Below are 26,739 nucleotides of genomic sequence, written 5' to 3' on the forward strand. Positions count from 1 at the left end.
TTCCATTAAGTGAAATCAGATAAAAGACGTAACCTGCGGTGCTGTCTCGTGTTTCAGCCACAGCTAATTAAATTTTTAGGTCTCAGGATTTAAAAGGACAATAAGTGATATTTCTTAAACAGGAAATGCTCTGAGCTCCTGAGCTGTGGACTAAGAGCCGATGAAGTCAGATTATTGGTTCAAGATCCACAGTTTGGGAAGATTAAACTTTCTTTAAAGTTCTTTAAATTACTCACTTCATGTGCAAATATGTGCTTAAGTACATTTCTGAGCATTAACACATGTATAATTATAAACTTTACCCATGTAATTGGTGTTTTTATCTATTTAAATAGTGCCAGTTCACAATATCAGGTGCCCCTGGCGCCTCCAGCATTTTTTCATAGGGATGGCCATATGAGGGCCACTAAAAACATTGGGGCACACTACTGGGGCGGCAAATTTTGGGGGTGCCCCCCTGGTGGCGCCCCTGCCAGTTGCCTCAAACACTTCATATTGTAAAGTAAAGACTCAATATTAAAGATAACCTATAACGAATGGGAGAAAACAAAAATACAATCTTAATTCTAAATTGGAATTGCGATTTTGGCAGCTGTGACAATGACAATGAATGAACTCATGTGTACACTGTGGTCATGAATTGATGGGCATGGCCAGCAATAATCCAACTAAAGAGTTTAAAGTACACCAGGAAAATATCCTCGACACCAACACCAAAATAAGCCAGAACCATTGATCCAAAGTGCGATGGATCTATGCTTTTTTTCTTTTTTACACAATTTTGACCCTACCAACTGAATTTTGCAGCAGAAACTGAGATAAATCAGACCAGGGAATCTGCTATAGAATCTTTTGATGAGCCCATGCGAACTGTAGCTTCAGTGTCCTGTTCTTTTGTGAATTCATTTTGCAAGTGAAATTCATTTTACTAAATTGTCAAAGGAGCTTGCAAAGAAAAGCGTCTGGACTTCTTTAAGTTGCTGAACCTTCACAGACATTTTACTAAATTCGTTTCTTGTATTAATTATTAAACCACACACTTCACGAAAGTAATTTAACAACACCCTCTGTATTTTTAATCCTAAATGAACATTTATTTTCTAAATATGGTTTTATGTACCCATATATGAGAAGCATGCACGGAGCTCTGCAGTAACTTAATACGTCGTGTCTCTATAAACTCAGTCGAGGTTAGGCGGATGCTGCTCTCCGGTCACTCCCACCGTGGGAGGACGGAGTCACTGCCGCCGGATAGTCCCCCTCAGCTGGGAGGGGCAGCAGAGCTCTCTGAAGTTGCTTTACTTGGGGAAACGATCGAGCACGTTAGCTTTATAACAGTTTTCTTTCAAGGTGCTCTACTCTCAAGGATGTTGGGTGTGGCTGGAATGCCTGGCAGGTACGTTTTTGTGTGTGTAGCGTAAACATAAACTCGCGTAGAGGTTAAATAGCCCGTTAGCTTTGGAAGCCAGCAGGCTAACACTAACAGCTTGCCAGCGTAGCCAACCTCTGGGGAGAAGTTAGCTCATCGCTTCTCTATAGTAGATAGGACGCTTTTCAAAACAGTATAATTATCGCAACACAAGTATAATTATCACCACACCCCACATTTTGGTACAAGGCAAACAAAGTGTAGAGATTACTCTGCGGAGTTTGCGGATTTCATTACACATACTTAGCTTAGTTTTTTCTATGCTACACGGTGCCAACGGCTAGCATGCTAAGTTAGTTGTATTCGCTATTTGTATAGCTCCTTTTTCAAAACTCACATAATTTTTTTATCATTCAATCATTCACAGCGCTTTATTGGTATTTACAAAATAAATAAATGTATCTCATGTGGATTAATGTCAGAAAGTTGTAATACTGTAATAATTAGGAAAATTGTTAAGCTTATTTATTTGAAATTGTAGAACTATTGACCAAAAGGCTAAAAATAGCTTTTTCCTAAAACAGTAAAACAAACAAACAACAACTATAAAATAGAAATGTATAAACAACAGGAGGGTATACAAACAACCATATATATCTAGACATGTCTTTGATTGATATGGCAGCAGATATAGTGCGTAGATAAGTGACTCGTTTTAGTTATTTACATGTAAATAGTACTGTAAAGGATAATGTTAGAAATTGTGAGATAATTTAGTTGTCACATGTATCAGTAATTATATATACATATCTATGTAGAGTGGTTGTGTGTTTGGGAAGTTGCAGCCAGAGAAACCCCTGACTGTTCTGTGCTGTTACCAAATTAGGTGATGACTTTGCAGTGAGTAATAGTGTTAGTGGGTTCAAATATTATTTCCATTCTCCATGGTGACAGCTGCATGAAGGAAGTTCAGGAGATGATATAGGAGTTATGTGAGAAATGATAAACACTAGTCTAAACTTGCACTGCAGTCATTTGTCAGCCCTGCATGTCAGAGGATGTTGCAGACCTAATGTATGTGTTATTGTTTCATGCAACAGCATTGCTAATGCCCTGGCCAGTGCAGCCTGCGAGCGATGCAAGAGCGGCTTCGCTCCGACTGAGAAGATTGTCAACAGTAATGGAGAGCTTTACCATGAGCAGTGCTTCGTGTGTGCCCAGTGTTTCCAGCAGTTTCCAGAGGGGCTGTTCTACGAGGTAGACATCCTCTAGTAGTCACTGCTCATTTTACACTACATCAGTACAAAGCTCAGTGTGTATAGCTCATAAACATGTGTGGAAATATTTGTCCCCTTTTCTTTTCTTTATATAACGACTTTTTTTTTCTTTAAATTATTATTTGTCTACAGTTTGAAGGGAGGAAATATTGTGAACATGACTTCCAGATGCTCTTTGCTCCCTGTTGTCACCAGTGTGGTGAGTGTTACATGGCTTCAAGTTGGTATTTTATTAGACTTGTGTTCTGTGGTGACAACTGGACTAAATCATGGTGAAAGTCAATCAAACAAACAAACAAACAAAAAAAAACATTTGCACTCAGTGCAACAACAGTAGGAGTGGTTTGTTTTGGCTTTTTGGTACTCTGTGGGGATTTTAATTCATTGTTTCTGGCTTGGTGGCTAACACTAATACTGTGTGGCACAAACTGCTACTTCATTTACTGCTGATGGGAGAAGAGCGAGGGACCATGGGGAAGTAACATAGGCTCAACCAGCGGGAGAGCACCATATAACTGTTAACCTTTTTCACACATAGGAATGAATGATTCAGCCCACCGTAGTTAATGCAAACAAGCGGATTAATGTCAGCTGGACTCCTGAAGCTCAAACGTTATTGCGTTATAACATTTGCATGGCTCATTTTTATTTCCTGATAGTTGTAGGGTTTCCACCAGTGTGTTACAAGCCTGTTGCCTTGCCAGGCCTATGTTGAGCCATCCCTCCAGGGTATGTGAGAATAGCTTCAGCTGTTAAGTTCGCTTAAGGGTGTTACTGGAATGCAGTCCGCATTATCTGTTGTCACACAAAAGAAAAAAAAAAACTATAAGAAAACTGTTCTGTCTTTTCAACTGATATCCTTGCACAGAAGTGTATTAATCAATTCAGGCTAAATCATTCATCTCTATGTAAACCGTGCCCTCCTGCAGGAGTATATACATATTCATCTTCATGTTGGAAGTGGGGAATAAATAAAATCCCCCGTGTCTTGACGTGTTTCTTAGGCTCGCAGTGCACTGGTGGAAACCATACTGTTGTTTAGCTTTTCTCAAATAAACTGTCTGTGTGGTTAATTAAGCATTCATTCATTTATTGCTGTCACTGATGTGCTCATGCTGCACTTTTTTTTTTTTTTTTGGCACATAACGACCCCTGTGGATAATTTTCTGCTCAGATTTCATGCAACAGACCTTTCACATGATGTGTAGCGTCTCCTAAAGCGTTCACTGTTTACTGTGCCTCACTTTCTGTATTGGTCCTTGTTTAGATCAGATCCCAGTGTGTCCACATTGGGCTTTAGGGCTATTTATACTTTTATTTAGAGCTTCCCGCTTGTATTTAGGTCATCCAAGATGCCTTTTAGTGCATCTTGGATCTATCCCATAAGCTTAACTCAAGTGCTTCTCATCCATGTCAAGGGAAACACAGTCTTTGTTAATTTAATTATGCAGAAAATTAAAAGGCATTTAACAGTAGTCTTATTTTAAGTGTCACTAAGAGAACAATATAGAAAATATTGTAGTGTGTTGTTGCAAAACTGTATAATTGTGTTCCTGTACACCAACCAAAAACAACAACATGTAAAATAACATCTAGGCCCAACAAATATTGAAAGTCAATCTTAGGATTGATTCAGGCTGATCTCTCACATATGGTTTCCCTCAGGAGAGTTCATCATTGGTCGTGTCATCAAGGCCATGAACTATAGTTGGCACCCCGACTGCTTCTGCTGTGACATTTGCCAGGCTGTGCTTGCAGATGTGGGCTTTGTCAAGAATGCTGGCAGGTAAGCGTTCCATCTGATTACAGTCATAAGACAGTGACAGCCTGTAAAACAGGTGGTTACACACGTCAAGCTGCTGACTCGATTGCTTTTGCATCCTAACAAAACAGCTATGATGGAGGGTGTCAAAACAGTTATTGAAGCTGCAGCGATCTCTCTTCACATCCCTTCCCCATTTACCTCAGGCACCTGTGCCGGCCGTGCCATAACCGCGAAAAAGCCAGAGGCCTGGGCAAGTACATCTGCCAGAAGTGCCATGCCATCATCGAAGAGCAGCCACTGATCTTTCAGAACGACCCCTATCACCCGGACCACTTCAACTGCACCAACTGCGGGTCAGTCTTCTCACTCCGCACCAGGGTTTTAGTGCAGAAAACCGCCCACACGCTTCAGAATACATTCAAGGTTCATAGAAAGACAGTCTTCATTAGTGTGTTCAGCCTGTGTTCGGCAGCTCATCATGCATTTCATTGTTTCCCTTTGCACAGGAGGGAGCTGACAGCAGATGCCAGGGAGCTGAAAGGAGAGCTCTACTGTTTGCCCTGCCACGATAAGATGGGTGTACCCATCTGCGGTGCCTGCAGGAGACCTATCGAGGGGCGTGTTGTCAATGCCATGGGCAAGCAGTGGCATGTGGAGGTTCGTGAACGAGAACGGGCCTGTTTATGTACACAAAGTTACAGTCATGCAAAAGAAATCAGGGGTAACATGGCTTTGATTAAGCAGCTTGCTCCTTCAAAGAAAAGCCAAAGATTTTAGGAGTTTGCTGCAGGAATCGTGTTGATGTGAGCCTGATTTGATATTTATTTAAAAGAAATGGTGATAGATGATTTTTTTTTTCCCTCCTTGCAGAGTAGGGGCTTTACAAAAGAGGCCATTAAACACAAAGTAATGACAAAACCATTCATCCATCCATCCATCTTCCTAACTGCTTATTATATGAAAAAAATCATATTAAAGTAATTCAGGCAGAACTTATGTGAGTGTCACAAGTGCTTCTATAAAATTAACATCACAAGTCAGAATACAGGAATGTCTCAAAGACTAATGATAAGTTCATAATAGTGTCTGACGTCATGCTGGCCGCCTTCTCTTTGCTCGCAATACACTGCTCAGCCACTGCATTAAAACCACTGACAGCTGTAGTGAATAACATCAATCATCTCATTACAAGCATTGTTGGAAAACCTTTGCTTCTGGCAAGATTTTCCAACACAACAGCATTGCTGAACAGCTGCATTCTGTCCAGCACGATGGTATCCTGTGCCATACATCACAAACGGATCAGGAACGAATAAAGTCTTCCCCTATTATCCAAACTCCTCACATCCCAGTCTAGTCAAGCGTAAGGGAGAAGCCCGATCCAGAGGTCAGGCGTCCATGACCAGAGTCATTCAAAGATTTTTTCGAGGTGTTTTTAATGCTGTAGCTGTTAAGTTTATGTGCAAAACAGTCTTTCCTCAAAAGCATAATAAAAATCTATAATGACTCTCATATCACGTCATCTTGGTGGCTGTTTATGTACCCCCCTCTGCTAACCCCACAGCTGCATGTGACACTATCCACTCTGCCATAGCTCGGCTACAGACTCAGCACCCGAGTGCCTTTATTGTGATCTCGGGTGACTTCAACCATGTATCACTGGACAATACACTACCAACATTCAAACAATATGTGGACTGTCCCACCAGGGGAGAGAAAACTTTAGACTTACTGTATGCTAACGTCAAGGATGCATACAGCTCCTCCTCCCTCCCCCCACTTGGTAGGTCAGATCATAACCTGATTCACCTCACCCCCCGCTATGTGCCAATTGTGAGGAGGGAACCTGTGACCACCAGGACTGTTAGGAGGTGGTCAGAGGAGGCAATAGCGGAACTACAGGGCTGTTTCGAGGTGACCGACTGGGAAACACTCTGTGAGCCTCACGCCGAGGACATCAATGGGCTTACTGAGTGTATCACAGACTACATAACTTTCTGCACCGACTCCATTGTTCCAGCTCAGACTGTTCATTGTTACCCAAATAACAAGCCGTGGGTGACTAAGGACATCAAAGCCCTCCTCAACAACAAGAAGAGGGCTTTCAGAGGGGGCAACAAAGAGGAGGTGAGGAAGATCCAGGTGTTACTAAAGGACAAGATCAGAGAGGCTAAGGACAATTACAGGAGGAAGCTGGAGTGGAAACTCCAGCAGAACAGCATGAGAGAGGTGTGGAGGGGCATGAAGACCATCACTGGATTCAGGCCAACCAACAGCAGGGGAGCTGAGGGAGGTGAGAATAGAGCCGACGAGTTGAATCTGTTTTTCAATAGATTCGACACCACAGTGTCTGCTCCCACCCCCACAACCTCACCTGCAGTCAGCCTGGAATCCAGAGCCACACCACTGTGCCAGCCTTTCTCTTCACATGTTGCCTCCTGTGAGATTCCTGACACCCCTCCCCCACCCATCACCTTCACTCAATACCAGGTTGAGATGCAAATGAGGAGACTTCACTCAGGCAAGTCTGCTGGACCAGACGGAGTGAGTCCCCTTGTCCTCAAGACCTGTGCCCCCCAGCTGTGTGGAGTCTTTCATAAACTGTTTATGCTGAGTCTGAGTCTGCAGAGGGTCCCGGTGATGTGGAAGACATCATGCCTCGTCCCTGTACCAAAGACGCCTCGTCCCAGTGGCCCCCAGGATTACAGGCCCGTGGCACTGACCTCCCACATCATGAAGACCCTGTAAAGGCTCATCCTGGACCAGCTGCGACCCATAGTAAGACCACATCTGGATCCCCTTCAGTTCGCTTATCAGCCTCGTCTCGGAACAGAGGACGCCATCATCTACCTGCTCAATCGTGTCTACACCCATCTGGACCAGCCGGCGAGCACTGTGAGGGTCATGTTTTTTGACTTTTCCAGTGCTTTCAACACCATCAGGCCGACCCTCCTGGGTGATAAGTTAGCAGCGATGCAGGTGGATGCTTCTCTGGTGTCCTGGATTGTTGATTACCTGACAGGAAGACCACAATATGTACGTCTCCCACAGTGTGTGTCTGACAAGGTGATTAGCAACACAGGGGCACCACAGGGGACTGTCCTCTCCCCCTTCCTCTTCACCCTCTACACCACAGACTTCAGCCACTGCACAGAGACCTGCCATCTTCAGAAGTTTTCTGATGACTCTGCGGTGGTTGGATGCATCAGCAGGGATGATGAGACAGAGTACCGGGCTGTGGTCGACTCCTTTGTCACGTGGTGTGAGCAGAATCATCTGCAGCTCAACGTGGCAAAGACCAAGGAACTGATCGTGGACTTCAGGAAGACCAGGAAACACTTGACCCCTGTTTCAATCCAGGGGGTCAGTGTTGACATTGTGGAGGACTATAAATACCTTGGAGTACACATTGACAATAAACTGGACTGGGCTAAAAACACCACAGCACTTTACAGGAAGGGCCAGAGTCGTCTCTATTTTTTGAGGCGACTGAGGTCCTTCAACATCTGCCAGAAAATGCTGAGGATTTTCTATGAGTCTGTTGTGGCCAGTGCGATCCTCTATGCTGTTGCATGCTGGGGGAGCAGGCTGAGGGTCGCAGACGCCAACAGACTTAATAAACTGATCCGTAAGGCCAGCAATGTTGTGGGGATGGAGCTGGACTCCCTCAAGGTGGTGTCGGAGAGGCGGATGCTGTCCAAGATAAAGACAATGTTGGATAACACCTCCCACCCACTCCATGACATGTTGGTCAGTCACAGGAGCACGTTCAGTGAGAGACTGAGATTACCGAAAAGCACCACTGAACGACACAGGAAATCATTCCTGCCTGTGGCCATCTCCCTGTACAACGCATCCACTTAACACACTGTTTGCTGCTACAACTACACATGTTTCTTTTCCAAATATTTATTTATAAGTGACTTCTGTATGTATGTATGTATGTATGTATGTATGTATGTATGTATATATATATGTATATATTGTACTATTCTTAGTTAGCGTATTGTCTGTCTTGTCTTAATGTTGGTTTAAAATGGAGCACTGTAACAAAAAATAATTTCCCCCAGGGATCAATAAAGTATTCTGATTCTGATTCTGATATTTAGTTACTCTTACTTATGCATAAGAAAATTAAGTTAATTAAATATCCAATTTGGAACCAAAATGCTGTAAGTGAGCTAATTTGGGAGATGTGAGCGCTTTTAAAAAGCTTATTTCTCCGGAGGCAGAGCGCGGCAGATCGAATTGTGTGTTTATCTGTATGGAGACTGCTGAGCTTTGTACTGTTCAAAAAGCTATCAACGGCGTATAGCACTCAATTTAATGCTAAAGATGGTAATTAGCCAAAATTAATTTAGATTCTACCCACTTCAGGAGTTTAGCTGGCAAGTGCCAGGAAAGTAGAAGAATTTTAAAAACACTCCGTGCACACCACCGGCAGTTTCTCCACAACAGTGAGAGATAACCGCATCTTAAAAACAAACGGCGTAAAATAGCGGTAGCGCTCTTCCAGTAACCATTTCTTCTGTGGTCTCTGTATATGGTAGTAAACATACTCTGCTCATGTAATATTCATGTTTCTGACCGTTAGAGAAGTTGGCATGCTTTCTGGGTTTTTTATTTTTTAAGAGGTCTCCTTAACCCTCAGCAGTATTTGCTCTTTTTTGCAGCATTTTGTGTGTGCCAAGTGTGAAAAGCCTTTCCTCGGTCATCGCCATTATGAGAGAAAAGGGCTGGCATACTGTGAGACTCATTATAACCAGGTAAGAAAGAAAAACACAGCTCTGCAAGTACAATCTTGGCTTTGGAGAACACGACAGTGAAGTCTAAAAAAACCAAGAAAACCCCCCCAAACAGCAGCGCTAACCTCTTACTCCAGCAGCACATAAAAGAATTTGTGTTTGCTGGATAAACGCCTAATCTCCTTGTTTCTCTGTTATCAAGCTCTTCGGTGATGTGTGTTATCACTGCAACCGTGTGATTGAAGGCGATGGTGAGTATCAGGGTGATAAAGCTTGTAATCAGTGCAGTGTTTTTTATTTTTTAAGAAGTGCTGCTTGAAGATAGAGGAGCTCCATGTTTAAGATTTGTCCATTTTTTTTATTATATTTTACATCTTTATCCCTCCAGTTGTGTCCGCTCTCAACAAGGCCTGGTGTGTCAGCTGTTTCTCATGCTCCACCTGCAACACCAAACTCACTCTCAAGTAAGTTGAAGTGCTCATTTACAGCCAGCTGATTGTCGCCGTCCTCAGTTTTCTCCAACACCTCTGCATCGAGTCCTAACACTTGTCCGCGCGTATTATTCACTTCTCCTCCGACAACTCTTCCCTCTTTTGGCTCTTTTCCTTCTCTTCCAATTTCTTCTCTTACATGCTTCACTTGCTGCGTCTGTGGTAACTCAGAGATAAGTTTGTTGAAATTGACCTGAGGCCAGTGTGCAAGCACTGCTATGACCGCATGCCCGAGGAGCTGAAACGCCGCCTGGCCCGACGTGAGCGCGATGCCAAAGAGCGCAAGAAAAAGTCTGCTGTCTGTCAGTAGAAATCTTATTCTTTACAACTCGCCACTCCATCGATTGGTTGGTGCAATCGCTTACTTACTACTTTTATTTGTGCTGTGCTCGTTGTCCCCCCCCCCCCCCCGACAGTGTGGCATGTTATTATTTCTTATTTATTTTGCAAAGCCAGTTATTTTGTGTGAGTGGTGTTTGAGCAAAACCTCTAAAGCGTACATGTTTACGCATGAGTTTGGTTCAGCTGATGCTTTAGTAGGACTGCAGTACTTATTCTGTATTAACTGCTGCTTATTTTCACTACAGCCGATGGGTTTTTAAAAGGGGGGAAAAAAAGCAAGGTTCAGATGTTTTGTTGTATCTGGTCAGCAGTGATTTTATATATTTATTTATTTTTAATCCTTTCTCTTTGCAGGAACAAGTTTGTTGAGTTTGACATGAAGCCTGTTTGTAAAAAGTGCTATGAGAAGTTTCCTCTGGAGCTCAAGAAAAGGCTCAAGAAGCTGGCAGAGTCCAAATGAGCTGCTTCAGGCCAAACAACCTGGATGTTTTTGTCTGTGATGTATGTGGTGGTAAAATATCCAGGGGAACTACTGCTTAACAACAAGAGCCTGGCATTTAATCGGTACATAAATATTAGAAACTTAAACCATTGTGGTCGTTACATAAATGTGCTTCATTAATGTGCTTTTTAGCTTTTTCCTTTTTTTTTTTTTTTTTTTTAATACATTCCTAAATTAGCCAAAGTGATCATTTTCTTGTAAGGTAGAAAAATACAAGGAACAAAATTTGATCTTTACACTTGTGCCTTTAATATTTGAACATGTAATATGACTATAATGTGGTGCTATGCTTTCCTATATTTGTTTTAACGAGTGTGAGTCATTAGAAGGGGACCATTGTGTTCCTCAGAGTATTGTAACAGTGCCTCTTTTTGGGGGGAAAACAAAATCTTAAATGAGCTGTTATTTTTGGGAGCTAGTAGCAATTTTCATCATTATGTGTTAATGAAACTGCATTGGGACAAACAGCTGCATAGTCTCTGGCACCACCTCTGTACCAGCCCGACAGGCTATTCAGAGAATTATTACATGACTAAAACTGGGCCTTTGGGAGAAATGGGAACAGCAGAGGGTGCTGCTACTACAGAATCCGAGCCTTGTCTTTTAAAGTGTTGTCAGCATGCTCTCTATGCCTTCATTGTGTGTGGCTGTGTAAGGTTGTTCGTACGGTAAATGTTCATCAGATATATTTTTTTCTATAGACAAATTAACATTTTGCGTCTTCCTGTGAAAAACTCTTCAATGGATTTCCAATGAAATGACCCTTCAGCTGAATATTTAACCTGCTTTGTTTAAAATATTTTGCCGTGTCAGCATTTTGCTGGCAACAGCAAATCTTTTTAGAAAAATTAAGTGCCACACAACAAACTGCATTTGTTTGAATGATGAAATACTTTGGGGGGGGAAAAAAAAGTTTACAGTTTATGGCAGCATATATTCAGTGTTTACCATCAGGATGAATGATCAATAAAGTATTTCTGAATACATTATCGTGACTTTTATTTCAAAAACACTCACTGTCCACTTTTTAGGCACACTGGTTTAGCTGATAATTAACACAAAAATCTAATGGGCCAATCATATGATAACAAGTCAAAGCATTTAGGCATGTAGACATGATCAGAGGACCTGCTGGTTTTCAAACCGATCATCAGAATGGGGAAGAAAGGTGATTTATGTGACACTGAACATGGCATGGTTGTTGGTGCCAGATTGGTCTGGGTAGGGTTAGAAGTGGAAAAAAAAATGAAAGAAAAGAAAGCATGGATCAAAATGCTCGTATCAAAGTTGCAGTCTGCTGGTGGTGGTGTCCTGTTGTGTAATATTCTGTTTGCACACTTTGGGCCCCTCAGTACCAACTTCACAGCCCTTAAATGCCACTGTCTACCTGAATACTGTTGCTAGCCATGTCGGTCCCTTTATGACCACAGTGCGCCCATCTGATGGCTGCTTCCAGCAGGACGACACACCCTGTCGCAAAGCTCAAATCACATCAGACTGGTGTCTTGAAAATGAAAATGTTATATGTACTCTACAGTCACCAGATCTCATCAATAGAGCAGGTTTAGGATGTGGTGAAACAGGAGATTAACATCATGGATGTGCAGCCAAAAAAATCTGCATCCACTGCGTTATGCTATCATGTCAATATGGACAGGTGAGTGTATGTACGCCAAACATGTTCATGTTTTTTCAGACGGTGTAAAATTAAAATCCAACTGTCTAAATGTGTTTGGCACCACCATGCATTCAGTTCGCAATTCAAATTGCAAAGCTCCCGGACAGGATGTGACATAAATAAACTAACAAGCGCAAAACAGCATCAAACTTTGATTAGTAGATGAGCTGAGTATATGAGTAAATCACAAGTTACAATGAAAATGGGATGAAAACCAATGTTACTCCCATTCACAAATATTTTGTCACTGATAAAGTTATTAAATAATTAAATAATTAAATGTTCTTGTAATGATCGCAATACATGTAAAATTCACCGCGAGACCTCCGTGAGTGTTCATCCTGATGTTGACGTTAATATCACAAACCTTCAAATGATCCAATAACATTTGAGATGTTTCTTACACCACCAAAGTGAACCTGAATGTGACAATGAATGAAAAGCAATAGAATTACTAAAATCATTTGAATACATTGCCCTGGGACTAGAAATACTCTGAAGTCTGGTGGCAGTTCCTGTGGGACATGGAATATAATTTTAGATGTCAAAGCAAAAACCCTCTGGCGGTGCCAGAGTTGATGGGGTTCACCAACAGCAATAGGATTCATCCTTTGGTAAGAAAAAAAAGAAAAGAAAAGAAGTTCAAATGAGTCCTCTCTTAACATTTCTGATATTCAGTTTATAAAATAGCACAAGTTTCTAAAACTTGTGGCATAGGCACTTTAAACAGATCATTTTCAACATTCACAGATTTCCATGTATAGAATAAATGTTATAATACACAATAAAAAGGGCAATCCAACAAGACAGTAACAATACAAATATGTAAAGGTTTAACTTACATTACAATAAGGTATATAATAGGGGTGCAACGATACACAAAATTCACGGTTCGGTTCGGTTCGATACTTTGGTGTCACAGTTCGATATTTTTTCGATACAAAAAAAATGTTCATGCCTTTTTAATTTGTCATTTATTAAAATTATAAATATATATTTTAACTCAAAAGTACAGTTTTTAAATTTAACCCTAACCCTTGTGCGTGTTTTTTATTTTGACAGCGAATGCGCACCTGCGGACCACTTATGTGCAGCCCTGGTTATTTAGCTCGTCATATTGCAGCCACAGAAATTATTTTGTCCATGAAACCATAAAGCTGCACTTTCTTTTTGCCTTATAGTCTGATTTGTCATAACTTCTCCTGCTGCTTTTACACACGCACTCACATAAGCTCAGCGATTCTCTGCGATCAACCTCTCACATGTTTAAGCTTGCTGCAGGAGATTTCACTTGTCATGTTTGCATAGTAAGCTAACGATTAATAAGACGATGTCAGAGGAATTGGTGCGCAAATTATCATCACTCACAGATCAGTGCTGTCGCTCTCTATACACAGTTCGCACGATTGCAAAGTGAAAGCAAAAAAACAAGCGCAAATTCAAACGCGACTTCAATATGTCACATATTGACAGTGGTTCACCGATGCCAATGACATAATTACCCAGCTACATTTCTGAAAGAATGCAAAAGCATTGACATATATTTTTCCTACAATAGCCCGACGGGCAGGGCAGAGATAGATTTTGGTAGCCCGACTGAAAAAATCGCTAGCTCCGGGACGTCGGGCTAGCGATATTGCAAGCCCTGTATCTGATTGAGGAATCACTCATCTTTGGAAAAGAGAGTTTATTACAGAGAAATGGCTCTTTCCAAAATAAAAGCTATACTATCCGCTTCTTCTGGGCTATATTCTCAGCAGCATAAGGAGAATCATGTGCTAACAGCTGTCTAAATGACTCGGCTAAAGTTAGTAGCATGCTTGTTGTTTTTTGTCTGCTTCCACTTGTCTTTGCACTAGGATGATGTCGGCGTAAATGTGCAGTCATATTCGTTGTGTTCCCACTAGTGCTTTCAGGTTAATCTCGTTGAAATGACCTTAGCGCCACAACACGGCAAATCTCCGTTAACGAGCTACCGCCGATCGCCCCGTGCATGGGGCTAGACAGCCAACACCTTAACGAGCTAACTGCGCTAACACACTAGTTCACACCAATGTAATTGAGCATTGCGTGGCACATCCAACATACTGTTTTACTTTAGTCCATGACTCGCTTACCTTCAGGGTCATACCTCACATGAAAACCAAAATAATTCCAAACGCCAGATCTGAATGAGAGTGGGGGAGGTCCATGTTGCTGAGAGCTTAACTTCTGTCTCGCTAGCTTGCCCTGCACTCTTCCTCCTGACTATGCTGTCTGTGTGGAGCGCTCAGTGGATCTGCGCTCGACAGTGCAGCCTAGGCAGAGTAGTCGAACACAGATTCACTGAGCGCTCAACACAGACAGCATCGTCAGAAGGAAAATTGATAAAATAAATTACAAATGTTGTATTGTTCGATACATATGCGTACCGAACCGAAAGCACTGTATCGAACGGTTCAATATCGATACGAATATCGTTGCACCCCTAGTATATAAATACATTATAATGATTAGTAAAATCTCTTCACAGCTTTCATTATGTTACTTTTACATTTGCCACCTGACACTGGAGCAGATGACATTGAAATGGTATCTAGGCAACACTACAGTTAGCTTTGCTCAAGTCATCTTCCTCAAATTGACATTACGAGCGTAATTATTCATTTCGGTTACACTAAATTAAATAGTTTAATTTCTAGGTAAGGTCTGACAAGGAATTTACTAAAAAGAGTTCATGTTTAACAGACTGCTCAATTACTATTTAACAAATGTGGTCCTTATTATGGAATAAGGCATGCCTGAATAACCGCAGTGTGGCTGCTTTAGACTGAAATGAAGTCTTTCATGAATGTTAACTCATACATTACTTAAAATTTTATAAGGTGTAAACAAGCTAGGATGATATATTCACACCTGACTGTTGTATGATTGTTGTAATGCTACAGTCACACTTTAGCACGACTGGGATTATTGTGATGGTGTGCAATGACTTTCCGATCTTGTCTTTGAAATCATTGCTTTGACCACTTGCAGTCAGTCGCTGTCCTCAGAGTGACTTTGGTGCATCAAGTCAGTTTACTCTCAGTCTGCATCAGTTTGTGACTGATTGCTGTCAAGTTGGCAAATACATGCATACAATCTGTGATAAATGGGAGAAAATTGCAGTTCTGTTGCCATCTGCATACACAGAAAGGCACATTCACTTCTTCTATTCAGAGTCCAACCAGATCCTTGTAAATAGAAATATAATTTCATCCACAAACAGTGACGTAGTTGCTCATAGACAGCAATTTAACTGCAAAATGACAACCTATTTTTTTATACAGGGCCATAACTAGAATACAACCAGTTGGCAAGCAGCTGAGTTAAATCCCTTATTGCAAAAAGATCCAATGCAGATGACTTGTGCTTATCAGCTGATGATGAATGTGTTGGCAATCTCTCTGCATTTATATAACAATTATTTGTAAACTTCAACCAGTCTGTTTGAGAGTGATTGCATTCAATCTGAGTCAGTCATTGATTGGAGACAGGTTGCTTCCCATCAGGTGACTTGTGCAATCGCCTTGTGGACAAATGCAGTCCTCCACAGGTTGAGCATGTTGCAACACTGAGCCTCTGGTTGCAGCAGCTACTTGCTATTGGTCATCAAAAGCAAAAAAAGAAAAGAAAGAGCCCAATGACCCAAACCACTGACTTTTCCTTGTTGCTGTTTTTAATCTATTGTGTCTGAGCTACAAGTCAGCGGTTGGTTTCCATAAGCTACTTCGTCCTAAACCTAATGAACTGTATGTATTTAACAAAAAGTTTAGGATAAAGTGATACACTCAAACTATCCAGCTCAGATAGACTACTCATTACAAATAAAGCACAACCGAACGGAAGGCAATTCATTGTGATTAAAGATTAATGGCTCAGCCCGGCACCGAGCAGCAGGTGAAAGTACAGGGCGTGAAGAGTTAAAATCCCACGAGAGCACTGTGGAGAACAGGTCGAACATGTTTGAGGAGAGAGCAAATGAGATCTCGCAGAGAACTGAAGAGGAGTTTAGAAGTCACAGCGTTGAGTGACACGGCCATTAACTCAGATTGAGATGTTAAACACAGTGGTACTGTTCAGCTTACTGTAATGGAAAAGCCACAAATAGCCTGCTCAAGAAGAGGTCTGTGGGGGACAGTTAACTGGTTTACAGATGATTTCCTGACAAACTGTAGTAAATAATCTAACCTCTAAACAAAGCAGAGTTCATCAATAAAATCAGAAGCAATCAGATAAGATAATGGGGACATAAAGGGCTTGTTTGTCATTTGGGGAAACACTTATCTTCTTTCTGGCCAGAATCTATAGCAAACCCATGTCTGGGTGCAAAGAATAAGGCGCTGGAGCCAGAAACGTGATTAAGCTGGCACAGGAAACAGACCAGGAGCAACTAAGGGAAAACAGCTAGCTCTGCTAAAAAAAAATGTAAGGCTCTCAAAGTAACTAATAAACATGAGGCATACTGCTTGTTTGATCTATGCAAAATTGGGAATATGAAAAAGTCATTTGCGGGTTTTATTAGTTCTGTGACAAACAAGTGTTTAGCCTTTATGCTATAACCTGCTAATTACCTGCTAGCTAGCTTCACATAGCATATAGATTTGAAAGCCCTTTCTGGCTTTTTAATTAATTCAGCAGTATAAACATGTTAGAATTATATGTGCACAAAAAAATTCCTGGAGACAGATTGACTCCATGTTACATGTTAACCAGATTGGGATTAGACAGATAATGATGAGAAACCTGAGGGTGGAATTTCGATAACTGGTTTTTAGAGTGAGAAGGTATTGTTGCCATGTTTTTGTACTGTGGTCGCAGATGTGATGGAAACCCCAAGAAGTGCAGTCTGAATGTTGCCCATTCACCAAAAGTCATTTGTAGGAGGTCTTTAAGGTCTTCCACATCGCCGAAGACCAGCGCTGACCCATTGAGGTCATTGCTTTTCACAATGTCGATGTACTTACTGGGGTATCGCATCCTCTCCAGCTAGGAAAAAAAAGAAAATGTGAAACTGAGCAATATTATCCTTCCTGAAATAATTTAATTGATTTATAACACCACACTGCTTGTTTTCAGCAAAAGCCCTTCAGCGTAATTAGCCTACGTTTTAGCATTTCCCTCTATATAGCAATGTTAAATGTTTACAGTCAACCTAAGCAGGAAGGATAGTAAATGGTGCATGCAATTAAATACTCATTACAGTTGGTAATTTAATCACACCAGTGTCATTGCTGTTCATTCTCTCTACATCATATCTGTGCCTTATAAAGTTCTTTCTAATGAAAATACTGCGTGCTGCAGTCAGGATTTTCAGTGTATTTATCACAAAGTGGTAAAAGCAAGCCTTCATTAGAAACGCTTCTGCAAAATGTTTATTTACTGTGCTGCTTTTTTTTTATACAGCATCTGAGTAATGGTACAATAAAGTGAGCTATTAGGGGAAGAGCTGCAGGCAGGCCACACAACTCTAATCTTTCAGGTAAAACTCCTTTTACCCTAGCCCAGTGTCGCACCATGTGAAAAACTGAGGTTATATATGACTTGATTAAAAAAAAAGAAAAGGGGTATTTATTGACTGATTCTTCATTATTATCAAACCACAAGTTTGACTGGACTATATAGGAACCAGAACACCGTCCCAGTCCCAGACCATCTAATACTGCCATTTTGGGGAAGTTGCTGGCATCTCATGGATTTGCACAAGATGTCCTTTGGCACGGAAAGATGGGTCTGTCACTCTAAACCCATCACAGATGGATGCTAGGATGCAGATAATCTAATAGAATGACTTCATGTGATGCCCTGAGATGATAAAGCATTGAACCAGTTGTCTGAACAGGTGTGTTTTCTTATGCATTACTGAAAATCAGCTGCTCAAGATGTCACGAGAGGTCAGCCAAGACTGAAATCTTACAGAACATAGCTTTTAAGGAATTTCTTACCTCTTTACATACATCCTCGGTGTTCATATTAATGATCTTTGTGATTGGCAGTGGAGCTAGGTTCCTCATCCAACCAGAATCTTTCAGCCTGGATGTCCCTCTGATGTGAGCCAGCTCATTCTTAATTGAATGATCTAGGTTCACTGTTGCTGCTTCAAATGTCTTCAAGTCTTTTACCTTGAACTGGAAATCTACTTTGAGAAGATTTTCGAACAGCTCAGCATCTCCATCCTGCTCCAGGAAGTCCTCAATCTGTCCACTCATTACATACAGCTCTGCTTGGGACACACTGAAGACTTGCCATAAGGTCTTTGAATCATAATCGCTGGGCCCAGCCTCACCATCAATATCTGCCCTTTGTTGAGCATCTTCCACACACTGGAGGATCCAGCTGAGTCGGCAGGGCCAGTGATTGGCTAGGATCACCCATGCTGCAATGTATTCTGGTTGAGGAAGCTCTAGGTTTAAGGCTTTCATGATTATCACAGTTACTCGAATAGAGTTGATCACTCTTCTCATTGACATGACATCATCTAGCATGTACTTGCTTAGATTCCTGTCATTGCTGCTTAGGATGCTTCTGATTAAGTTATCTAGTTCATCTTTTATATCCAGCATTGCTGCTTTTGTATTGATCAGAGGGTACATCTCCTTTGCTTCAGATGTAACCTTCTCTAGAGACGAATTGGAGGAATCGTAGGAATAAGGAATTCCTCTGTGTTTGACTTCAACCGTGGGAGAATCCTCTTGAATTTTTGACTTGCTACTAAGTCTGTAAAGTAAACTGCGCTTTGAATCATTGGACAGTGGTGGGACTGTGAAGGGCAGAGTCACTATGCTGTTCAGCAATGCATATGCTTTGTCCTCTTTGCTCAAGCATCCATCTGCAAAGTTCACTTTCTCTACAAGGACTTCCGGATTTACAGCAAGAATGGAAATAAATGGGCTCTCTTCATCTGAAAGCAAAATGTTCATAGCATCCAGGACTGCAACAATTTTCTTAGGAGAGCAGCGGTCCAGATTAGTGATATTCAGCACGATTCGGATCCTTCTCCTCTCGAACACTTCCATAAACTGGATGAAGCGGGACAAACACCACATTTCCATCCTGACTTCGTTCATGAAGCCCAACTGACCACTGAGCCGCTCATTGTCCATCCCTCTCTTAATGTTCAGTGTCTGGCTGAAGATGAAGTTCTTCCCCATCAGAATGATAAACTTCAGTATGCTCACTGCAGGGACCCCTAATGTGGCAATTGCCAGGCCTTCCAGCACACCCACCTGGCCATTGCTGTCATCCACCTCCTCATCTGGTTTCAGTCCAAATTTGGGAAAGCCAACCGTTAACAGGATAATCAGGATGATAAGTGGTACCACCAGAAGGGAAAGGAGAAAAAGCCACAGTGGGCAGCAGCAAATCTTCTTGGAACTCCAGTGGTTAGGACCATCCTCCACAATCTGAGTTTTTTTTAAAACAAAAACAAAGCAAAATAGAGAAAAACATACATATATACATACATTATTATCATGCTTTTAAACATGGATTCAGAGTTGCCAAATGAGGTTCATGTTCTTACATTTTCTGTACCATGAGGTCTTATTTCTCATTTTGGTTCTGGGTAATATCTCCAGAACTACTGGCTAGATTGATGGAATTTGGTAAAGATATTTAAATGCCTCTATGGATCAGGTCAAAACATTTTTTGTGATTACTTTCATGAGACTCGACAGTTTACAGAACTAGTTACCTGGTCTCAAAAACCAACACACCTTCTGGTTAACATTTTTTCTTGGGAATTCTTTCTACCAGTGTTAAAAACAGACAGCATAGAAAAGTCTGGTTTATAGTTACAGGCTTAACTAAGATATGACTATGTTGAACATGATCTTTATAACATCAGAATAAAAAAGATTGTTGTTATAAACCTCTAGAATTATTGTCAAGCGGATTTTATTGGCACGTTTGTCATTATCGAGATTTATAATGGTTGAAAAAGCAAAATTAAAAAAAGTAAAAAGGATGCGCAAAGCACCCTCCACTAATGTTGTGAGTGTTGACATTGCATAGTTTGCCCAGTAGAGGGCACTCTGGAACTTGACAACACATTTTGGAATGCCACAGATACACTAAGCCAGTGTTTCCCAACCTTTTGGAGCCACGCCACATATTTCACATTAGAAAAATCACACGGCACGAATTGGCTTGGTTTTTCTGCCGTATACCATTTTTGCTTTCTACTCACCACCACTCATGCTAGGGCCTTAATTTGGGTCAGAATTTTCTCCTGGACCCAGGTCAGATTGTCTATTTTCTCTTTTCAAATACTTATCTATTGCTATTGCACACTGCATTGTCTCACTCACAGCATGACTATTATGTAATTTCATCTTCGTCTTCTTCTGTTTTACTGGCAGTTGACAACCCATTTAATTAGAGCAGGAAGTTGTACTGCCCTCTAGTAGAAGAGAATGTAATTGCTCTGCCCGTTACTCACGGAGTACACTTAGAGTACTAATCAGGTGGAACCAGATAAAGGCACACCTGATCATTTGTTGTGGCACATACAGTGGTTGGGAAACATTGTACTAAGCAGATAGTATGAGCAGAGTCGGGTGGAGTGTATGTAAAAAAATAGCTACACATTATGTTATTATATTAGCGAAATCTATATTTTGTGTTTCTGAATGAAAAAAAATATTGGCCAATATATAGGAATATCAGATTTTTAAATCACCAAATATTGGTATCTGTATCGGATCAAATTGTCAGTAGGACCATGTTAGCAGGTTGATGTTAGCATTTTGCAAATAATCTGCCGCTCTCAACAATTAGACAAAAATGTAGCTCTATTGAGACAAACCTTGCTCTTGACTTCCTCTTCTTCATCATGTTGAGCTACACGGTAGAGTAAAAGTTGTAATTTTCCAAAGTTCATTTGCATGGCCTCAATCAGCCGTATAGCTATACCGGCCCAAAGCAGGTCACTACCGGCAAAATGCCAAGCACTGAAATGCACATAAATGAATCTGACGTTTCGTTCCTGCTGGTTCTCCTTTGTCCAGATTGGCCTGTAGAAGAGCAGTCGTCCAATAAGTGCAAAAAAGCCGGTAAATGAAGGCTTAACCGAACGAGGCCTGGATCCTTTTGCATATTCCTGCTCAATCCTTGAAGCCTCTGAATTCATGTACACTGAAAATACACAAAACAAATAGAATACTGACACAGGTATCTGATGGTTGAGTTACATTTAAGAATAATATTAATAAAGGCAGAAATATGGTTATTTGGCACAGAGTTGTGGTCACAGAGTTGAATGTCATGGTAATTTAAGGCTTTTGATAGTTTCTCTGAACTGTTATTTTTCCAGGGTGGAACAAGCACAGCATTCATCTTTAATGATTTTAAAAACAAAAACTGGGTGCACAAGTTTGAATTTATTTAAGATTTTCTCTGATCCACACAAGTATGCATACAGGCTCTGTATATATACAGTCACTTAAATCTTTTAATAAGTGGTGCTCAAGGTTCAGCATTGTTTTAATTTGACAAGGACAAGTCCTATTAGGTTCACACTCGGCTGCAAACCATTCCAGAGCGATCTGGAGGCCATCACCTGATGAAGCCAACAGAACCACATCATCTGCAAAAAGCAGAGAGGAAATTCTGAGACCACCCAAGTGAAAGCCTCCCACCACTTGGCTATGCCTAAAAATTCTGTCCATAAAAATTACGAACAGAATCTGTGACAAAGGGCAGCCCTGGCAGAATCCACCACCCGCTGGGAACGAGTCCGACTTATTGCTGGCTATGCGGACCAAGCTCTTGCAATGGTTGTATATAGATCAAATGGCCTGTAGCAATGGGCCAGACACCCCATACTCCGGAAGCACCTCTCACAGGACACTCCGAGGGACACTGTCGAATGCCTACTCCACAAAATACATGTCTACTGGTCTACTGGTCTACTGGTTATTACAAGAAAATATAATATACACAATAATCCATCATATACAGAGTTAATGAATAACACTGTATATCATCTGTCTGCAACATTTTGAAGCTTCATTATTCTACGAGTATTTTATGTTAGTATCAAATCCTTAAAACACCTACGTTTTAAAAAATGCTACTCTAATAAACCTGCTTCATTAAGTCTGCTCGTGTTATTTATTTACATGTTGAAATGCCTGCATATACAAACTATACTCAACAGGATTATGTCCTCATTTGTGGAATGTTTGATGTCATGTTATCTCTTTTACAACAACAGCTTAAGTGTGGTAAAAAAGCTCAGTCAGTCTGTAAAGTGAGAAAAAGATTGCCTATAGTCAGTTCATATATGAGGAAGCAAGAGCTCTATTTTTTGACTCATTACAAAAACAAAACAGCACGTTTAGCAAATGTTATATTGTTATACACCACAGCGTTATTGCGAAAGCTGCAGTTTTTATAGTCACCATGCTATAGTTCTACACACTGCAATCATGTTCACAGCCATCTGTTGGCACTGCGATAAAGAAACAGATTCAAAACTGTATTTACATGCAAAACACGGAGAATTTAGTCGTGTTTGTCTTCAAAATAAGCATCCTGTCGTTAGCGCCTGGTAGGCTGGGCCAGACAAACCTACCTTGCATTTGTTTGAGGATCATGTTGATTCGATTCTCACATGAAGCGTAGAGTCCCACAGTTAAAGGTGATGAGACTTTTGTAAGTGTCTTGGACAGTGCGTATGCATATATGTCATCTAAAAAATTAAAAAGAAAGAGCATCATGGTTTTCTTATTTTACATCCTCATGCATTTTAAACATAAAGTCTTATTCAGAGAGTCCCCACAATTCCTACCAAGTAATCCAAAGCTGCTAAACTGTTTGACATACTGCAGAACATCAGTGCAAAGTCAAACTGAAACCGGGGAAACAAGTTCTCCAGTCGGAAGTGAATTTCAGAAAATGGGAAGGAAAAATTGAGCAGCAGTGGACAGGCTGCTATCAACCACTGTAATTTTTAATATGACAAATCTAGGAACAAACCAACCATTTCAAGTTAATTTGACTGGATGAAGGCATGCACATAAAGTAACTGTACCTTTCTCTAATAGAAAATATATTTAATTACTAACTTAGTAAAACACAAGAATGGATTGTTGGTCAAGAAAAGATGCCAAGATAAGCTACGGATAGGAAAAGGGACTACTTAGGAGTCTGTGGTCTAGGTGAAAACAATAATGATGACATTATTAGCCAGTAAAACTGTGAGCTCCCAATGCAATGTAATTAAATTAATAATAAACTATTTGCAATTACAATGGAGAGAATTACCTATAAGGCAAAGTGCAGAAACACTGAAACAGTTGTTCATATCAAACAGATTCAATGCCATGTATGCACATTAAACCAAACACAAATACAAAACAACACCATCGACAACAACAAAAATAAATGGAAAAAATAAATTAAATATCCCATTAAAAAAAAAAAAGCCCAGAGGGCCTTTATATGAGCTGGGCAGAGGGAAAGAACTGAGGATGGAGGCACTTAGCCCGTGGTAAATCACTGCATTAATAAAAATGCACGAAGAGGATGTCTCATTTGTAAAGTGAAACTGAAAATGAACCCCTGCTGAGGGGGTGGAGCTTCAAATATGTTATTATTAAAGAATAAATCACCTTCTGTTGTGTTCTTCATGATGATTGTTTGGTGAGACCAGCTTTCACAGACTATTCGTTCAGCCTGTGAAGAAAAGAAACAGCAGAGATCTCAGTGCAGCGGGGTTTCTTTCTGCTGCCCCATGAACAATGTGGCCCTTATCCACTGTGGCATCTTTTTGGAGAGATGTATGGTCAGGTCCTTAAATATATTGGAAAACAGCTCATGTTTTGTCATTGTGCCTCAATACAAGTGAACAAAATGCGATGTAAAGTGTGAAAATTCAGCTTCAAGAAATTTGGGAGAAAAAAAAATTAGAAACAAAACAAACAGAAAAACAATTAACCAATCAAAAACTGCATGACAACGAAATGCCCCAAAATAGACCCCTGCCCATCCTTCACTATGAGCACGGGCGTGTCCTCCTTCTTTTTTTAAGATGTTATTTTTGGGACTTTAAGCCCTTATTGGATAGAGAGAGTGTAGATAGAAGCGGAGAGAGAGTGAAAGACATACAGCAAAGGTCTGCAGGTTGGAGTCAAACCCTGGCCTACTGCTTTGCGGCCATAAAGCATATGGTCGCCTGCTCACCCACTGAGCCAAACCGGCGCCATGGGCACGTCCTTCTTTCAGGTTAAAAATTAGCCAGTGTTTACTTTACAAAGGCTGGAAACAGAGCCAAGAAAAAGTGCACTAGTCTAGTTCCCTCTCAGACCACTTGAATTACACCATGTGTTTGAGTCATCTCCAAATGCAGTAAAATGGCGTTGCCTACTGAGCTCATTAAAATGGCTGCAGTTTAAAAAAAATTCTGATGGCTGTCGGGATTCCCCCTCAGCATCCTATTACATGGATGTACGATATCAATTTAAAAATCCAAGGTGACATCATCCTCGATTTTGTTTGCAAGATTTTCAGAACACTTGACGTCTGATTTATACTATAGATGCACCTATGGTATCAATTTCAAAATCCTACGTTGCCTCCTTCTCGAGTTATCATATTCACAAACTTGGGTGTCCATGCCGCCCTCCACCTGCCCGCCCGTCCAGTTCCATGGCAGGACGACATCAATACCCCATCAGTTTTTTACAGCTGAGGGGTCAAAAAAGTTAATTTTCTGGAATTAAAGCAGGAAGTGTGCGCTTGAATCACATCGTCATTGCTTCACTTCAGATCCTCTTCAGATCTTCAAAAGCATTTATTTGCTATGACTGCACAGATTAGTTATAAATCATTATTAAGACACTGATAGAAAATCCTTGCGTTGCTTTTCTCTTTGATAATTTATGAGAAGGACTTGAAGTTGAAACGGTCTCCGTCCTCCACGTCTTTCCTCGAGGGTTCTTGTTGAAGAACATCTGCAACACTATTCACTAAAAGTTTCTGAAAATTGACCCCGCCCAACCATAAATATAAACTAATAAAAATAAACTCACAGTTCCCTTTGATACCACATAATCTTATATTTACTACATATAATCTTATAAGATGCACCTGCACTTCCTGGCCAGTTTGGTTCAACTGCTCTCAATGCAAATATCAGTCACACAATTCAATTTAATTCAATGAAAGGATCTGAGCTGCAATACAGCAATTCAGTGAATCTTTTCTTCTTTTCTAAGTGTTGGTCGAAAGGCATTTAAAGGATAATGACACTAATGTAACGCACTTACACGAGACCTCAGGCCATTGTCTTTTAGTCCACAGGAATGTCAGCAGCTTACCTGAGTCATTATTTAGCATTGCTATTATGTTGTTGCTTTCCCTGCCAACAACATATTTTCAGCTTGTGCTCTTGTCTGCACACGTCTAACAGAATCAGATCGACTGTGGAAAACAGAATGGCAGTACTGACTTTGTTTTGCGTTGAAGTAATGTTTAACTTTCATTGTACGATCAGAGTATGTAAACTGCAGCCCTAAAACTTCTAAAATTATGTCTGAAGCTTCCATAAAAGAATGAATGGTATATTATTCTTGGCTACAAGTGTGGTACTAAACAAACAAGCTTACCTGTTCTTTGTTTTAAGTGGTCTGGAGTAAAACAGAATAAGACTGCCAGCAACAGCTTAGTTGTGGTGAACTGTATGTCACTAAGACCTCTGTGCTGTAAAACTTTACAACCCTAATAAGATTAGAAAAAAAGAACCTGGTAATGAGAGGCCGTCTCTGTAGGCTAGGCAGTTTCCAGGAAATGAGGTCACAAGCAAGATGAAATTATTTCTGAGAAATTAAGGTGTGCATTTCTTCCATTCTTCTTTACTTTGCACCTAACTCATGCTCCCAATCTCCTATCTATTCACAGAATGTGAGTGAAGTGGGTAGTTCCTGAAAGCATTACAAGGTAGAAAATATCCCTATTTTTGCAATTGCTCCTGGCATTAACTGTCCAACTTTTTCGTCTCGTGGAAAAAAATGGAAAAAATGAGTGATTTTATGCTGGAGCCTTGGGTGTGCATGATTCATGAGCTGAATTTCTTGGTATAGAGTCCCTCAGGTTGAGAATGACTGGATTGCTCTGCCCAGCCTGAACTGACATGCAAAGCAGTTGCGATGCCAAAGCAGCAACACCAAAGCTTTTTGCCTGGAGTAGGATTTGTTGTGACATAACTGGTTAGTCAAGCTTTGAAAAACAAGCTAGAAGCTTAATTTCCCTTGGCATATTTCTTTATTTTTTATTTCTTTATTTTATTTTAATTTTTTGCATTGGCCTCTTCATACCATCTGGTGTCGCAGTATACCTTGTGCTACAAGTCCTTCAACAAACTACAGCAAAAGAACTGGGCAGAAAGTCATGTCAAGGTGGCTGCTTTCAGAATTCATTTCTGATATTGCATTTAAAGCATATAAAAAGACAGAAGATTGGAATGAAAAGATTTATCTTTAACTCTCTTTATCTTCAGTAACATACAAATGGCTATAGAAGTTTGCAAGTCTATAGGCCTGTTATTCATT

The 26,739-nt window shown here is 40.7% G+C and overlaps 2 protein-coding genes across 4 annotated transcripts; one reads left to right on the forward strand and one right to left on the reverse strand.

The window, feature by feature from the left end:
- Window positions 1–1,180: 1,180 nt before the first annotated feature.
- LOC147339169 (LIM and senescent cell antigen-like-containing domain protein 1) lies at window positions 1,181–11,480 on the forward strand. 2 transcript variants are annotated; one of them, XM_086290264.1, is made up of 11 exons: window positions 1,181–1,396; window positions 2,470–2,626; window positions 2,779–2,845; window positions 4,312–4,432; window positions 4,615–4,764; window positions 4,918–5,068; window positions 9,085–9,177; window positions 9,359–9,407; window positions 9,545–9,620; window positions 9,819–9,994; window positions 10,344–11,480. In XM_086290264.1, exons 1-10 carry the CDS (start codon window positions 1,200–1,202, stop codon window positions 9,955–9,957), a joined length of 1,200 nt encoding a protein of 399 aa, XP_086146390.1. In that variant the 5' UTR covers window positions 1,181–1,199; the 3' UTR covers window positions 9,958–9,994; window positions 10,344–11,480. The 2 variants fall into 2 exon arrangements, with proteins under 2 accessions (XP_086146390.1, XP_086146398.1); XM_086290272.1 differs by lacking the exon at window positions 9,819–9,994.
- On the reverse strand, window positions 10,617–25,905 carry nkpd1 (NTPase, KAP family P-loop domain containing 1). 2 transcript variants are annotated; one of them, XM_086290251.1, is made up of 6 exons: window positions 25,798–25,905; window positions 23,803–23,866; window positions 22,764–22,880; window positions 20,994–21,322; window positions 18,133–19,590; window positions 10,617–17,176 (listed from the first exon to the last, which is right to left on the reverse strand). In XM_086290251.1, the coding sequence occupies exons 2-6, from the start codon at window positions 23,819–23,821 to the stop codon at window positions 16,889–16,891; spliced, it is 2,211 nt and encodes a 736-aa protein (XP_086146377.1). In that variant the 5' UTR covers window positions 23,822–23,866; window positions 25,798–25,905; the 3' UTR covers window positions 10,617–16,888. The 2 variants fall into 2 exon arrangements, with proteins under 2 accessions (XP_086146377.1, XP_086146369.1); XM_086290243.1 differs by lacking the exons at window positions 23,803–23,866; window positions 25,798–25,905 and having other exon boundaries at window positions 22,764–22,968.
- Between the last annotated feature and the right edge of the window lie 834 nt (window positions 25,906–26,739).

The sequence above is a fragment of the Aulonocara sp. 'chitande type north' Nkhata Bay genome, linkage group LG1, assembly GCF_057382095.1.
Source record: "Aulonocara sp. 'chitande type north' Nkhata Bay isolate Kocher_YH1m ecotype deep benthic linkage group LG1, A_spYH_male_GT1.1, whole genome shotgun sequence".
NCBI classification, from domain to species: domain Eukaryota; kingdom Metazoa; phylum Chordata; class Actinopteri; order Cichliformes; family Cichlidae; genus Aulonocara; species Aulonocara sp. 'chitande type north' Nkhata Bay.

Bases quoted from the DNA above. Each gene is read 5' to 3' on its own strand.
- nkpd1 (XM_086290243.1), bottom strand. From the start codon at position 22,908: ATGATGCTCTTTCTTTTTAATTTTTTAGATGACATATATGCATACGCA. The intron at 21,323-22,763 runs GTAGGTTTGTCT...GTGTATTTTCAG, and splicing joins GATCCTCAAACAAATGCAAG to TGTACATGAATTCAGAGGCT. The intron at 17,177-18,132 runs GTAAGAAATTCC...TTTTTTTCCTAG, and splicing joins CCGAGGATGTATGTAAAGAG to CTGGAGAGGATGCGATACCC.
- LOC147339169 (XM_086290264.1), top strand. From the start codon at position 1,200: ATGCTGCTCTCCGGTCACTCCCACCGTGGGAGGACGGAGTCACTGCCG. The intron at 1,397-2,469 runs GTACGTTTTTGT...TTCATGCAACAG, and splicing joins GTGGCTGGAATGCCTGGCAG to CATTGCTAATGCCCTGGCCA. The intron at 2,846-4,311 runs GTGAGTGTTACA...GGTTTCCCTCAG, and splicing joins TCCCTGTTGTCACCAGTGTG to GAGAGTTCATCATTGGTCGT.